Source organism: Trichomonas vaginalis, chromosome II (genome assembly GCF_026262505.1).
Source record: "Trichomonas vaginalis G3 chromosome II, whole genome shotgun sequence".
Lineage (NCBI taxonomy): Eukaryota > Parabasalia > Trichomonadida > Trichomonadidae > Trichomonas > Trichomonas vaginalis.
In genome coordinates this window covers 23,330,639-23,347,902 of record NC_067204.1, presented here as the reverse complement: position 1 = coordinate 23,347,902, position 17,264 = coordinate 23,330,639, and the positions used below count along the sequence as shown (strand labels likewise).

Below are 17,264 nucleotides of genomic sequence, written 5' to 3'. Positions count from 1 at the left end.
CATATTGTCATCAAGCACGCGACTAACCAGCAAAGACGTGTCCTCTAATTCCGTCCCTAGTTCAAGAATCTGGAACTATTTAAGCAAAAACATTCGATTTCAAAATCAAGCATTCTTTATTCAACGAGTAAAACATTAAAGTATGATTTGTCATACACGGAATAATGACAAGCTCTTAGAGTATGTTTAGTACAGAGTTACTGCCAACTTGAGTTCTTGAATTTGGTAAGTTAGAACAAAAGAAGCCATATGTCGCATCTAAGGACTTGTACTTATCAGAGTATTACTAAATGTTTAAGAATGTTAGTTATTCGTCCCAAACTCGTACGTTTCCACGCGAATCTTGATAATAAATATACTATTTTGGACTTTTTGCAATAAATCTCTTTTTACCACATTAGCATATCTGTGTGTATGCTACTTAACCTCTTTAGAGACCATTAAGATAATGTTTTTTGATACTTTTTCAAGACTATAGATCCAAGGTGATGTGATTTTTGCATCCCTGGGATGGACGATACACCCAAAGTGTCACCTTTTTGGGATAACATGAATTTTAAATATCATGAGAGTTCTGCAAACCATATGCACAATATCTATTCAGCCTGACTTCTTGTATATATGAGTTAGACTTCTTAAATATTGTGCTTGGGGCGATATAAGCATTTCCGAGATTACCATCGTGCTCTATAGTATGCTACTTCTCCCTGGTTCTAGCTCAGTTCCAAGGATATTGGCGTTCAAGGATTTGGCAAGGTCCTTCCGAAGTCTCTCATTCGATGAGAGATTTCGGAAGAATCTTGCCTTAAAGTACTCCAACTCTTGTTCTTTTGTTCCTAAATAGTGAGAAAAGTTATTTGACTACTTAAGGTAGAGATTATCCGAGGTCCCTCATTTGATGAGAGGCCTTGTATAATCTCTGCCTTAAAATTGTACACTTGTAGTCCATGAGAGTGTAAGTATACATTGATAGGACAGCTTTCTTCTGAAGTCTTAGATTTGATAAGAACCTCAGAAGAAAACTGTCCCTATTTTATAGTAAAAGGAGTTTCAGGAGCTCCAAAGCTCCCTTTCGTAAGGATTAGGAGCTTTGAGCTCCTGGTTCGTAGATGTGTTTCGCATCTTTCATCAGCAAAGGACATTTACCATCTGGGACTCTGTTGATGGAGACTCAGGAGCTCCAAAGCTCCCTTTAGTAAGGATTAGAAGCTTTGAAGCTCCTGGTTCGTAGACGTGTTTCGCATCTTTCATCAGAAGAGGCCCAAATGGTAAATAGCCTCTGCTGATGAGCTTCAGGAGCTCCAAGGCTCCCTCTCGTAACGATTAGGAGCTTTGTAGCTCCTGAAGGTAAGGTAGGATTGCTCTGATCTCTAATCAGTAGATGCCATGCCTCATTATGAACTCTACTGACAAGAGATCAAGAGCTCCAAGGACTCCCTTTTTAGTTAGTGGCGTTCTCACAATTTAGTAGGATTGCTGATCCTACTAATGAAGTGATCACTTAGTATACGTTTTGAATAAATTGAATTTTTTTTAGAATTTAGTATTTTTTATAGACATCACATGTATATTATAAATACATAAATATATTCTTTAATTCAAAAAATTCAATTCGGTTTTGGGATGGGTATCCCAGCCCCAAGTCTTCAATTTTATTCAATTTTTAAAGAATTTTGGGTTGGGATGCCCAGACCAAAACAAGCTTTATATTTTGATGTGTAGATACGTATGTGTGCATCATTGTTGTGTTATATATTATGTTTTTAATGAAAAAAAAATCTGATTCAAAAAAAGTTATCACTAATTAGTTGATAATATAAAGAAAAAATAGATAAATTGTATGTTTTGAGAGTATTTATCCACATTCACTCATATGAATTTCATTAAATAGTGTCTTTTTACTCCCAAATTTATTTTGAATTATTGAAATCAAAGAAAAAAAATCAGAAAAATTTCTCGAAATTTTTATTTTCAAAAAAATTTGGATTTTATATTGAAAACTGACACTGGGAGGACGATAGGGCTGGGATTGGAGATACCCCGCTCACTTGGGAAAAATACGGATCTATATTCAAGACTATGCCATAAAGTAAACGAATAATTTACAAAATGATATTAAAAAATTTAATTTTATTATGCTTTTATAAATATTGAGACTTTTTAGGACTATTTTAAAAATGTAAATAGATCAATCATTTTAATATTAGATAAGATAATCTAAAGACGTCAGATGTTTCAATAACTTCAGATCAATGACTAATATGAAATTTAAGATTTGTGTTAATTTAAGAATTAACAATGGAATCTGGTTTAGAAAGATGGAAAGCATAGAGAATCTAAAGGATAAGAGAGATTAAATACAAAATGCTGCATAAAAAGGCAGATCAGTGAGAAGAAATCATGAGGTTAAAAAGGAACATTCAAATTAGAATATAACATTGCATATTACAATATTAATATTAAAGATAATACTGCACATCATTGTGCAGTAATCCATAAATCAATATTAATATCTCATATGATAAAATCTAATATCATATTACAATATTAATATTAAAGATAATACTGCACATCATTGTGCAATTACACTATTTTAAATATTTTCATAAATAATGACTTACAAGTTAAAAAATGTAGAATTAACTGCATGATCCAATATTGGACCGAATGTATGTTTGAATCTATAACTGAATTCATTAATGACAAAAAAGTGACTCTATAACTGAGTATCTGGCTGACAATATGCCTGAAAGTTTGAATGTGTCTAGGAATATAACTGACAGTTTGAGTGACATTTTGAATGAGGGTTTGGTTGTCAGTATAACTCAAGGTTTGAGAGAGAATATGACTCACAGTTTGACTGACAATATGACTTAGAGTTTGAGTGACAGTATGAACAACAGTTTGGGTGATAGTATGAACTACAGTATGACTGAGAATATGACTGACGGTTTGACGGACACTTTGACTTACGGTTTTAGTTATAGGGTGTCCAAAGGTGCGTTTAGCACAGCGCTCTATATGAGACTATTAAAGGAGATATATGCTGATTATAAATATATAATAAAAAATATGAATATATGTATATGATGAGTATGTTGTATTTTGGCGCCATGCCGGGATATAAAATGAATTTTGAGACAAGAGGCGGTTTCGCGGGAAATTTTGGCGGGATTTTTTTCATTTTTTTAATGAATCATAAAGAAAACATCCTCGCTCTTGCAAAAAAATGCAAAGACTGTAAAAAAATCTACGAGACATTGGTAAAATGCTTCGGTATGGATGCTCCTAGCTATTCCACTGTAATGTATCATGTTAGGATGTATCACTTCATGAACAAAAAGGCGCCATCATAAAAATTGACAAAAAATCGCCGGATCAAAGAAAAATCAAAGCAATTCTTCAAGCGCTAGATGAAGACCCAAGAGCATCACTCAGAAGGATAGAGGAGATGACAAAGATACCACGTACAACAGTCAGTTATTATCTGCATAATTATTTGAACTACAAACTAGCGTATACACGTTGGGTTCCGCACAACCTTAATTCAGTTCAAAAAAAATCTAGAGTCCAATCTTCGAAAGAGCTCCTCTCTATATTGGGTGCGTATCAATCCAAGAAGTTTCGCTTTTTAGTAACAGGGGACGAGTCTTGGTTTCAATATGCAACAGAAGCCAAAATCATGTGGATCCCGAAGGATGAAAATCCGCAAACATTCCCGAAGAAAAAAATTGACACACCAATGATGATGTTGTCGGTTTTTTGGGGCGTGAATGGCATCATCGCAATTGATATTCTTCAAAAACCTAATACGATGAATGCTCAGTATCTAATTGACAATGTTCTTACTCAAATTATCAATTCTGATGAGTTTGAGAAATCCAAACAACAAAAACAAAAGTTTGCAATTCATTTTGATAATTCAAGAGTTCACAAAAGTCATAAGGTAATGAATTACTTGGTGGAAAACAATGTCAAAGTTGTTCCAAACCCAATTTATTCACCTGATATTGCACCCTCTGATTTTTATTTATTCGGCACGCTAAAAAAGAGAGCTGAAGGACGCGAATTCGCGAGTCCAGATGATCTTGAAAATTTTGTAAGAGAGCAATTTGAGCAATTTTCTCATGATGATTTAAAGCGTGTCTTTCAAGCCTGGATCGATCGCTGCGAACGCGTGATTGAATCCAATGGTGATTATATTTAAATAAACTTTATATATATGTAACTTGTTTATTTCTATTCGCAGTATTCAGGTTTGTGCTAAACACACCTTTGGACACCCTATAGAATATGCCTGAGAGTGTGGGTGACAATATGACTGACGGTTTGACTGACAATATGACTGTTGATTTGAGTGAGTGTATGATTGAGAGTTTGGGTGACAATATGACTCATAGTTTAAGAGAGTGTATGACTGATGGCTTTAGTGAGAATAAGACTGATAGTTTGACTGACAATATGACTGTTGATTTGAGTGAGTGTATGACTGACAATTTGAGTGACAATATGACTTCGGTTTGATACACACTATGAATTAGCTTTTTAGTTAGGATAAGACTGAGAGTGTGGGTGACAATATGACTGACGGTTTGACTGACAATATGACTGTTGATTTGAGTGAGTGTATGATTGAGAGTTTGGGTGACAATATGACTCATAGTTTAAGAGAGTGTATGACTGATGGCTTTAGTGAGAATAAGACTGATAGTTTGACTGACAATATGACTGTTGATTTGAGTGAGTGTATGACTGACAATTTGAGTGACAATATGACTTCGGTTTGATACACACTATGAATTAGCTTTTTAGTTAGGATAAGACTGATAGTTTGACTGACAATATGACTGACGGTTTGACTGACAATATGACTGTTGATTTGAATGAGTGTATGATTGACAATTTGAGTGACAATATGACTCATAGTTTAAGAGAGTGTATGACTGATGGCTTTAGTGAGAATAAGACTGATAGTTTGACTGACAATATGACTTACGGTTTTATTTAGAATATGACTGAGAGTTTGGGTGACAATATGACTGTTGATTTGAGTGAGTGTATGACTGACAATTTGAGTGACAATATGACTTCGGTTTGACAGACACTATGAATTAGCTTTTTAGTTAGAATAAGACTGACAGTTTGAGTGACAATATGACTGACAGTTTGACACACACGATGACTTACGGTTTTATTTAGAATATAACTGAGAGTTTGGGTGACAATATGACTCATAGTTTAAGAGAGTGTATGACTGATGGTTTTAGTGAGAATAAGACTGACAGTTTGGGTGACAATATGACTGTTGATTTGAGTGAGTGTATGACTGACAATTTGAGTGACAATATGACTTCGGTTTGACAGACACTATGAATTAGCTTTTTAGTTAGAATAAGACTGACAGTTTGAGTGACAATATGACTGACAGTTTGACACACACGATGACTTACGGTTTTATTTAGAATATAACTGAGAGTTTGGGTGACAATATGACTCATAGTTTAAGAGAGTGTATGACTGATGGTTTTAGTGAGAATAAGACTGACAGTTTGGGTGACAATATGACTGCTAATTTGAATGAATATATGACTGTCGGTTTGGGTGAGAATAAGACTGACAGTTTGAGTGACAATATGACTGTTGATTTGAGTGAGTGAATGACTGACAGTTTGACTGACAATATGACTGACGGTTTGAGTGACAATATGACTGACGATTTGACTGACAATATGACTGACGGTTTTAGTGAGAATAAGACTGATAGTTTGGGTGACAATATGATTGTTGATTTGAGTGAGTGTATGACTTACAGTTTGACTGACAATATGACTGACGGCTTTAATTAGAATATTACTGACAGTTTGAGTGACAATATGACTGTGGTTTGACAGACACTATGAATTAGCTTTTTATTGAGAGTAAGACTGACGTTTGACCGAAATATGACTGACGGTTTGACCGACAATATGACTGACGGTTTGACAGCCTTTATGACTTACGGTTTTATTTAGAATATGACTGAGAGTTTGGGTGACAATATGACTCATAGTTTAAGAGAGTGTATGACTGATGGTTTTAGTGAGAATAAGACTGATAGTTTGAGTGACAACATGACTGACGTTTTGACTGACAATATGAGTGACGGCTTTAGTTAGAATATGACTTAGAGTTTAGCTGACAATTGGCTGACAGTTTGAGTGACAATATGACTGAGAGTTTGACTGACAATATGACTGACGGTTTGAGTGAGTGTATGAATGAGAATATAACTGACGTTTTGACTAACAATATGACTGACGGTTTGACATCGAAATTCATTCATATATATGTATTGATCAATGCAATCACCCTATTTAATATTATTATTTATCAATTAATTTTTCATTACTACATGCTCTCAATTATTATGACATTAATATTTATCAATAAATATTTCATTACTATATGCTCCCACCCAATTTGACATTATTGTTCTTTGACAAATTTTTCTTTATTAAAGACACTCTCACAAATTCATATCAATATATTTTAATTATCACCTATTCCAATCCATTTTCATATTCATATTCTTATTGAGTTAGAATAAATTGAGGATGACTGAGAATCAAATTATAATTAGTGAGAATCAATTGAAGAATACTGGGAGTTAATTAAGGTTGTTTAAGAATAAATTGTGAATAAGTGACAATCAATTGAGGATGAGTGAGAATCATTTGATTATTAGTGAGATTCAACTGAACATCAGTGAGAATCAATTGAATAATACTAAGAAGAAATTGAGGAAGAGTGAGAATCACTTGATTCTTAGCGAGAATCAATTAAGGATGAGTAAGAATCAATTAATAAGTAGTGAGAATCAATTTAGGGTGACTGAGAATCAATTGATTCTTAGTGAGAATCTATTGATAATTAATGCGAATCAATTGATTATTTGTGAGAATCAATTGATCAGTAGTAGGATCAATTGATTATTTGTGAGAACAATTGAAGATGAGTAAGAGTCAATTGAGGATGAATATGTGTCTATTCTGATATGACTTAGTATCTACTGAGGCTAGATGCTAACATCTTACTTTTATGATCATAATTTTTCAACTCCATTAATATTTATAACAATATTTTGATTACTATTTAAATAATTTTATCAAATGATAATTATTAACATATATTAAGAGTATGTTTAATTTTCAACATACTCTTAAAAATCCGAAATTTTAAAAAAGTGACAATTTTTTTAATGCTAAACCATCTTCATCTACCATTAAATGTTTCGGATGATTTGATTTTAATTCAGTTGGGTTCTATTAGATGTAATAGTGTAAATTCTGATTCAACAATTTATCCAGATGGGTATATTTCAAAAATTTTATATTATTCTTCCAATAAACCCTATCAAAAAGAATGGTATACAAATAAAATAACTTATCAAGATGGTAAACCTAAATTCACTGTTTTGGATTCATTATCAAATGCATATGTCGGAGATTCACCATCATATCCTTGGGGACAAATCGTTTCAAAAATCAAAGAATTAAACAGAAATATTAAGAATGTATATAATTTTGGACATAAATTATTTGGATTTGAAAATAAATCTATCATTTGTTATTTGGAGGAACTCAAAGAGCGTTTTATCTCGAATAGCGATGAAGTAAAGTATCTTCAAACATATGAAACAACACCTAAATTTCAGAAATCCGCTGAAGCTTTTACAGAAATGGTAAATATGATTATAAGTGAAAAATATTTGCAAACAGATCTCAGTCAAATTAAAATCAAAATCCATCGTCTAGGGGAACAATATATTCTTAAATTTTTAGAAGCATTTATAATTGCCCGCCCCAAATTTTATGCACAGGTTATAGGTTTCTTACAAAATTTTTCATTTGACCAGGAATTATACTCAAAAGCAGGAATTTCTAAACCATTAATACAAGCAATAATTAATGGCGATAAAAGATATTCGAATATTTTTGCTTTTTCAGGAAAATCGTGTGATTTAACAATCGAAGATTTTATTAATGTTTTAATTTCAGATCAAACAAATCAAAATGGTGAAGAATATTATCAAATACGTATCAGATCTATATTGGATAATAGTAAATATTCTTTCTATGAACTAGCAGTTAAATTTGAATCAATTAATATTTTAAATTCGTGTAATATAGATAATGTTACACCAATCATGAAAGCATTGATAATGTCAAGCCCAAACGAAACAATTTTCAAAATGAATGATAAATTCAATTTGCAGACTTATCAATTTACAAACCAAATCAAGTATGTTTTATCTTTTGCATACAATATCTCAGAGTTATTTTCTACATTTAGAAATCCATTACTCTCTTCGATTGTTTCAACAAATAATATTATATCAGTAATGAATTTGAATGAAAGCAAAGTTATTCGTTTAAAGATTCATTTAATCTTCCATGAGGCCCTAATTCAAAATAATGATTTTATGTACAAGAACTTTAATGTTTTGAATCAAATAAAAAACAATGACCTTCTGGAAATTTTAGCAAAAGCTTGTTTGAAAGCTGACAAAAAAATTCAAGCAGATTTTGAACAAATCATGGGTATTAAATTTACAGCGATCAAACAATTTCATGAATCCATAGAAAAAATTCCAGTTGATCGGTCTCCAATTACAATAGATGGTTGCCATATTTGTTTTGAATGCTCTAAAAATACTGATATTGAAAAACTCAAATCAATGCAATTAATTCTAATAAGCCCTGGTATTCATATCAATGTGTTAACTTATGAACAAACATTGAAGTTTTTGGAACAAATGCCAGCATTTATTCATTTGGGCCTTTCCAATATAAGTTCTGATCGATCTGTAAACTTAAATTATTTTCTACTTCAAAACGAAGATTATTCCCCTTTAAAAATTTCTACAGATAATTATTATTACTTTAAGATCACATTGTATGACAAAATCGTATCCTTTGAATATTCAAAAGTATCAGATACGTTGTGGATGATTACTGTACCAAAAAACATGAAAAACATAAAATTACCCAAAGAGTTTTCAGGGAGGTTAAAATGGTACATTCAAATAACGAAAGTTGATCTCCCAGGACATCCTCTGCAAGATGAAATACAGGAAAAAATAAAGCATGATAATGAGATTGGTGATATCTTAACTTCATATCCCGGGAAATTTTATGTAAATTATAGCACAACGATAAGAAGTGATAGTTTATTCGTCAATGGAAATCCTATAGAATTTCTTATATATATTCCAAGCGAATCAGGAAATTTGGCGTTGGAGTGTAATTTAATTCACTTAGATGCTACTTTTTCATGGCCGAAATATATATTTATTTTTCCTCGTGGTAATTACTATATGCGAGGTTACCCTCTAGGGATATACATAGGGCGCAGCGAATCATCCGCTGCTTATCAACGGTGGCTTACAGCCATGAATATTGAATTTAAATCATTAAACATTATGGAGCACTTTTCAAGAATCAAATGGATGAGCGATTTAGGTACTGGAGTTTTAAAATTTTTGAATACGAATCATTTCCAAAATTATATCTGTATTAGGCACTATCTCGGAACCATGGGCAATAATACTTTACTACATGTTTTTGCTCTGATAGTATTATTATCAAAATCGGCCCAAGATTTTGAGGACAATTGCAAATGTTTTGATCCATCGGTTCAGAAAATGTATGCTACAAAGAATATATCAGATGAGCAGCTGGAAAAATGGAAGCAGATATATAAAGATCAAGAGCATTTAGCAGCATACCACCGCATTCCACCTATAAGCACTAATAATAGTGCAGAGGGTAAGCATAGACACATTAACGAACTTGCAAAAAAAGCAAGAAACTTTTCTACTTTCATCAAATTCATTCTGAATGATACTATCATTAGGATTAATGAATCAATTGATCCCATTAATAAGCAAAAACGCGAGAAGAATGACTTGTTAAACGAAAAATGCATACATTGCGGATTCTCCTATAATGATATTAATACTGATAAGAATCCTTGTAAATATTGCAAGGATTTCTTTATGAATAAGAGTCATGTTCCCTCTGCAGGCATACATGTTATGAAAATAGGAGAAAACGTAGGTGAAATCATAGAATTCCCAATCGATAAAAATGTAGGTGATCAGGATGAACTCGTGGATCACAAAGAAAAGAGTTTGCCGATCGAAATATCAAAATACGCAGAATTTATTGATATTGACGATAAAAATAAAGCAGTTTTAGTCGTAAAACTGCTTTATAATCTTGAAACGCTCCAAGATGCCAAAGATTTAATCAATTCTCTGGAAAAACAATCAAAAAATTATGAATCTGCATTACAAAATAAACCAGAAATTTGGTTGGAAAAATACTTGCCTGAATTAATGAAGGAAGTAAAAGATGCGAGATAATAAAGAAGTAGAGATGATGAGTGAATAAAAACTTTGTATTAAATTTGTATATAAAAGAATTGTAAAATATAAAAATAAAGAAGTGGTTGATAGGAATTTGAAAATTCGTTGGGTGCATATAAGTTTGATAAATATAGGGTGTCCAAAGGTGCGTTTAGCACAGCGCTCTATATGAGACTATTAAAGGAGATATATGCTGATTATAAATATATAATAAAAAATATGAATATATGTATATGATGAGTATGTTGTATTTTGGCGCCATGCCGGGATATAAAATGAATTTTGAGACAAGAGGCGGTTTCGCGGGAAATTTTGGCGGGATTTTTTTCATTTTTTTAATGAATCATAAAGAAAACATCCTCGCTCTTGCAAAAAAATGCAAAGACTGTAAAAAATCTACGAGACATTGGTAAAATGCTTCGGTATGGATGCTCCTAGCTATTCCACTGTAATGTATCATGTTAGGATGTATCACTTCATGAACAAAAAGGCGCCCATCATAAAAATTGACAAAAAATCGCCGGATCAAAGAAAAATCAAAGCAATTCTTCAAGCGCTAGATGAAGACCCAAGAGCATCACTCAGAAGGATAGAGGAGATGACAAAGATACCACGTACAACAGTCAGTTATTATCTGCACAATTATTTGAACTACAAACTAGCGTATACACGTTGGGTTCCGCACAACCTTAATTCAGTTCAAAAAAAATCTAGAGTCCAATCTTCGAAAGAGCTCCTCTCTATATTGGGTGCGTATCAATCCAAGAAGTTTCGCTTTTTAGTAACAGGGGACGAGTCTTGGTTTCAATATGCAACAGAAGCCAAAATCATGTGGATCCCGAAGGATGAAAATCCGCAAACATTCCCGAAGAAAAAAATTGGCACACCAATGATGATGTTGTCGGTTTTTTGGGGCGTGAATGGCATCATCGCAATTGATATTCTTCAAAAACCTAATACGATGAATGCTCAGTATCTAATTGACAATGTTCTTACTCAAATTATCAATTCTGATGAGTTTGAGAAATCCAAACAACAAAAACAAAAGTTTGCAATTCATTTTGATAATTCAAGAGTTCACAAAAGTCATAAGGTAATGAATTACTTGGTGGAAAACAATGTCAAAGTTGTTCCAAACCCAATTTATTCACCTGATATTGCACCTTCTGACTTTTATTTATTCGGCACGCTAAAAAAGAGAGCTGAAGGACGCGAATTCGCGAGTCCAGATGATCTTGAAAATTTTGTAAGAGAGCATTTTGAGCAATTTTCTCATGATGATTTAAAGCGTGTCTTTCAAGCCTGGATCGATCGCTGCGAACGCGTGATTGAATCCAATAGTGATTATATTTAAATAAACTTTATATATATGTAACTTGTTTATTTCTATTCGCAGTATTCAGGTTTGTGCTAAACACACCTTTGGACACCCTATATATTTATGAATATTAATGTCAAATTGGGTGGTTGCATATAGTAATGAAAAATATATTAATAAAAATTAATGTCAAATTGGTTGGTTGCATATAGTAATGAAAATAAGATTAATAAAAATTAATGTCAAATTGGGTGGATTCGTGATAGAATGCTTCTGTGTATGTGTGGCGTGAGTTAGCATCGGGTGGTTGCGTGATAGAATGCTTCTGTCTATGTGTGGCGTGAGTTAGCATCTGGTGGTTTCATCACAAATTTTAACCCATCCAAATCTTATTAATTATTAAAATTCTTTTACAATTTCTGATGTATTTTTTGAAAACATTTCATATGCAATATTTCTCCTTTTCTTTCCTCAAATCTTCAAATATTAATAACTTTGGATATGAAATTATTTGGATCTTTTATGAATTTTAAATGTCTTTCTTAATATCAAATCGATTAAATTATTAATATTTTCTAAATTATGCCTTAAAAATCCAAATATAAAAAATCGTAAATAAAAAATATATTTTTTATTTTTATTTTGTAAATAATCCGTTTACTAAATGGGACTGTAAAATCATTATTTAACAAGATTCAAAACTGGTGCAACGAAATGCACATTGATTTTGTAGTGTAACAAAGAGAGATTTATTGTAAAAAGTACAAAATAGTATATTTATTATCGTGATTAGCGTAGAAATGTATGAGTTTGGGACGGATTTCTGGTGCATTCATAACTAAAGTGATACATTGTCTGGAGCAAGTTCAGATCTTTAACTTATGGCTTGTTTGGTGCTAACTCACCCAATTTAAGTGCACTAGAGGGGATTTTGTCTGTAATGAGCATGCACCTTGAGTTGTTGCTTGGTCCGTGTACGAAAGATAGTAATTTAATACTATACTCGATTAAATGTGAATTTCTAATTTTGAATTTGCGTTTTTTCCTGAAAATAGTTACAATATATGAAAGAGTTGGCAAAACTAGAGGACACGTCTTTAAGGGTTTGGCTCGTGCTTCATGTTAATATGCCGAAACTAAAATAAACGTATATTGGGGGTCGAAAATTGAGAGCTCATATCTTTAAGTGAATGTCTGAAACATTATTAATTTGCAACGAATCAAACAAAAGAATCAAAATTGGAAGATTTAGTAAAATATTTAGATAATAATTATTTATTAAGTTTTTATTACAATATTAAGAAAATCAAAGATAGACTATAAAAAACTTCATTCTTTTTTTCAGATAGATCAATTAATTCAAAAGATCCATTTCTTTCTTTTAGAAGTTGATTTAAAGAGTTTGAGTATGTGTATAGTGTTCAATAACACTTTCCTATACATGATTGGATTCTTTGCTTCGCAAGTATATGATGAAAATAACGGAAGATTATGAACAGAATATGAATTCTGTACATTTGTAAATACAACATTTCCTGCTCCTACTTGTTTGTCACAAAATGAATTAATAACTATTATTGAGCCAGATCCGGATTGGAAAAATTCTATAACACTTCCTGAGTTATCAAGAAATGAACAGTTTTCAATAATAATAATAGAATCAGGTGCAAAGTATGTTCCATGAGATGGAATATTACGATGATTACTCAATACATTACAATGAGTAAAATTATATTTACATCGATCGGAATAAATGATTGAATAAGTAGCTGTTATGTTACTAAATGATGAAAAAGCTACAGATTTAATACTTTGAGCTTTATATAGAACAATTCCTGCACCATATTGTGATTTGCAGAAACTTGTATTGATTGATTTAATATCAATTATCCCACAATGCATGTAGTTCACGTCATCTTTTTCGATATTTCCGCATTCATAAAAAGAACTTTCATAAACATAATTGATGTTATTAGTTGTGTATAATAAGTCAATATATGAATGATGTCCTTTATCAGAAGTTGTTTGTGATTTGTAAGCGCACGTTCTGTATTGAACAATGGAGCTATCACATACAAAGTGTATAGCACCACCATATGAATTACTACTACTATATTCAGTAAATGAGCAATCAGATATAAGAAATTTAATATTACTAGTAGTGAAAGTAATAGCACTATTAAAAGTGGTTTTAATAAATACACTTTCGTAAAGGAAGCATTCTCCTTGACTTGTTTTTGCTGCAATGTTCTTTCCTTTGATAGGAGTTGATTTGGGTGGATTTTGATAAAATAGTTGCCAAACATCATTTGGATAAAAAGATTGGTGCAAATGCTTCATTTCTATCGATGATTTTTGGAATAATTACTAAATATTTTATGAATTTCTTTTTTGCGAAGATCAGATTTGTGTATTTAAAGGTTTCAAGATAAATTTGTAGTGGTATTTTACTTAAAACGATGAAAATGGATTAAATTATAACTATATTAGTTAAAAAGTTTTTGTTTTCATTCAAGTGGACTTTGAGCATTTTGAGCATTTCGTATCCAAGTTCAAGAGTAATTTTATTCGACGAATCTTTGTACTTCTGACCGAAGAATACTCGGATTTACTTTATTTATAGTAGTCTCATGATCTGAAATCACGATGAATCAACACTAATTCATTAAAAATGGATTCGTGTTGGAAGTGCTAAAATCGTCCTGTAATGAATTAATTAATGTGATTTGAAAGCCGATACAGACCGTTTGGTCGGAGATATTCAATTTTATCTTGTCGGATCAATACATTCTTCTAAACAATTACAATGAACTGAGTAGTGTGTATAAATCTATTCATATAGTTCACTATATCAGTTAAAAACGTAGAATGAAGAAGAATTGAACTTAATTTACAAAATGGTTAAAACATAATTGATTGATTGAAAGAAATATCCACGAAAAAAGATTATGTAAGTTATTCTAAATATCATTCCGTACAATTATCGCTACACAAAGTCATATTTATTTCTTGCCAAATTCATATTTGGTGAATTTGATGTTAAATAGCTCAACAATGTTCCTAGGTTCCTGTTTTATAAATTATGCAGCACGTAAGAATAGTAAAGAAGCGGCCGAACTTCTTATTTCACGTGGTGCAAAAATCAATGAAAAAAAAATAATGATGGAGAAACAGCTCTTCATTTTGCAGCATTTTATAATTATAAAGCAATCGTTGAACATCTTCGTTCACATGATGCAATTACCAATGATAAAGATCTATATGGACGAACTGCTATTCATTAAATCCAATATGATTTTGCTTGTTTAAACCATATCATATCCAAATTGCATAAAAGGAAAGATGCAATTGGAATTTTATGAAGTATTAAGTATTACCAAATATAAAAAAAGCGATATGAGCGCAAAATTAGTGAATATTAAAGATGGATAAGAATTGATATGGAAAAATATGTTGTAATGTAGTTGTGTTGCATTGTATAATAAAAAGAACTCAGATTATAAAATGCAACATCAGATTTAATTGAAATTTGTTTTCATAAATAATTTTTTTTTCTTTTTGTAGAATTTTTTTGTAATAAGGAAGTAATTTTCGAGGAATTATTTTTTACAGTTCATTATTATTAGATTAAAAGAACACAAACGGATTTATAAATCATCAGGGGGAGAATTAGGGATCATCGAGCCTGTACGGCTTGTTCTACCTAGTTGGGCGCCCTTCATTGCAGGGTTTAGTGTTGATGTTCTACCGAGAATTGGTGCGGGGGACTTTCCGCCAAATGAAAGTGGTCCGCTACAAAGAGAAGCTCCGGCGACCCTTGTTACTGGTCTACGGCTCATCATCTGTTGTAATTGGCTTCTCGGGCTTTGGGCAGGGGCCGTTCTATCTGTACTCATAATTTTCTGGAAAGTATTCATTGAAAGTACGGACTGTAGCTTATTTCCTTGTCCCCAAGAAACCAGAACGCCATCGAACCATGGGTGGCCTAAGCATTCACCAGCTGTAAGACGAAGATTTGGTTCCGGTACAAGAAGCTTACGGATTAAGTCCTGTCCGAAGGTAGAAACGCCAGGAGGAATTTCGAACTGTGCATTTTTGATTTGATTGAAAACATGAATTTGATTGGAGCCCTTCCATGGAAGCTCACCTGTAATTAAGCCGAATAGCATAACACCCATTGACCACATATCTGCCATTTTGCCATCATAGTGCTCGCCTGCAATAACTTCAGGGGCAGCGTATGCGGGAGAGCCACATGGAGTTTGGAACATCTGCCCTGTTTCAGCAAAACAAGAAAATCCAAAATCAACAATTTTTACGTGGCCGAATTCATCAAGTAAAACGTTTTCTAATTTCAAATCACGGTGGGCAATTCCTTGATCATGAATATAACTCACTGTCTCAAGGATCTGTTTGAAAATAGGTTTTGCGCGATCTTCGTTAATATCTTTGCCGCTAATTTGGGAAAGCAATGTTCCACCACCGCAAAAGTCCATGATAAGATAGAAGAAATTGTCGTCAATAAGAAAATCATGGATTTTGATAATACCGGGATGATTCATTTTAATAATAACTTGAATTTCTCTTTCGAATCGTTCCATATCAGCGGGTGTATTCATATTTGATTTTGGAATGATTTTTACTGCGTATTTATTTCTTGTTTCAGTGTGTTGAGCCATCTTTACAAGGCTGAAGGAGCCTTTTCCAATGGTTTGACCGAAGTTATACTTCCCCATAAACGCGGGGAGAGAAGCCCAGGCCGACATTCTGAAATTTACAAAGAATTAACACGGGGTGAAACCGCCAGTGATATTTCAATTTTTGTTGGTTGTATAAGCGGTTTGTGAAATTTTGACCTTATTAGGGACTATTAATATAGTAGATGCGGAATCACTCACTTTCTAATTGATAATAAAAAATACGTTGTAAACTCTTGAAAAAAAAATGTATAAGCAAGTGAAAAAAAAAATTCTTCTGAAAGACCAATGACATTGAACAATTTGGATGTTTCCATTCTTTTACAATTCTTTCACTAAAACTATGAGCTAGGTTGTTTGGGCGATATTCCTTATTCGTATTCATCGAAATTCATTTTCAAAAGTATCCAGCCATTTCATGCAAATAAATTTTATTCCATAAATTGTTTTGAAATAATGATTCCAATATGAAATACTTGAACTCATAGGGGTTCTGATAGATAAATTTTTAAAATCTGTAAATTTTAGTGATTGATGATTCGAAACTGCAACGATTGAAGATGGCAATGTTAAATATTAGTATTAAACAAGATTTGTCAAAAATAATTTTCGTATTTCAGATTTATCAAATTTAAGTCTTTTTAAAGTGAGCATCACTAAAAGATCGTAAATTGTAGCATAGTTGACAAAGAAATATTGAGCACGACGATGAAAATTTATCAAAATTAATAAAATGTTCAGATTAATAAGTCATTTGCAATAATTCATACTGTGCTAGTTCATCTCATTTAATTTAGATCTATAATATTCTAAGGCGTTTGCATCAGAAATCGCAATCTTG

The 17,264-nt window shown here is 32.2% G+C and overlaps 3 protein-coding genes and 2 pseudogenes across 5 annotated transcripts, besides 3 other annotated features; 4 read left to right on the top strand and 1 right to left on the bottom strand.

Annotated features, from left to right (window-relative positions):
- Nucleotides 1-473: 473 nt before the first annotated feature.
- Nucleotides 474-2,070: a mobile genetic element.
- A 914-nt stretch (nt 2,071-2,984) lies between these two features.
- Nucleotides 2,985-4,287: a mobile genetic element.
- On the top strand, nt 3,081-4,207 carry TVAGG3_0596180 (annotated as a pseudogene). Its single transcript has one exon. A coding segment is annotated over exon 1 (1,127 nt).
- A 5,395-nt stretch (nt 4,288-9,682) lies between the features above and the next one.
- Nucleotides 9,683-10,405, top strand: TVAGG3_0596160 (uncharacterized protein; the record flags this gene model as incomplete). The annotated part of the gene is made up of 1 exon (XM_001328179.1): nt 9,683-10,405. One exon carries the CDS (start codon nt 9,683-9,685, stop codon nt 10,403-10,405), a length of 723 nt encoding a protein of 240 aa, XP_001328214.1.
- Nucleotides 10,406-10,539: 134 nt separating this feature from the next.
- Nucleotides 10,540-11,842: a mobile genetic element.
- TVAGG3_0596150 lies at nt 10,636-11,762 on the top strand (annotated as a pseudogene). Its single transcript has one exon. A coding segment is annotated over exon 1 (1,127 nt).
- A 2,938-nt stretch (nt 11,843-14,780) lies between the features above and the next one.
- Nucleotides 14,781-15,035, top strand: TVAGG3_0596130 (protein of unknown function (DUF3447); the record flags this gene model as incomplete). Its single annotated transcript, XM_001328178.1, has 1 exon — nt 14,781-15,035. One exon carries the CDS (start codon nt 14,781-14,783, stop codon nt 15,033-15,035), a length of 255 nt encoding a protein of 84 aa, XP_001328213.1.
- Nucleotides 15,036-15,316: 281 nt separating this feature from the next.
- Nucleotides 15,317-16,512, bottom strand: TVAGG3_0596120 (protein serine/threonine kinase protein; the record flags this gene model as incomplete). Its single annotated transcript, XM_001328177.1, has 1 exon — nt 15,374-16,492. One exon carries the CDS (start codon nt 16,490-16,492, stop codon nt 15,374-15,376), a length of 1,119 nt encoding a protein of 372 aa, XP_001328212.1.
- Nucleotides 16,513-17,264: the final 752 nt, after the last annotated feature.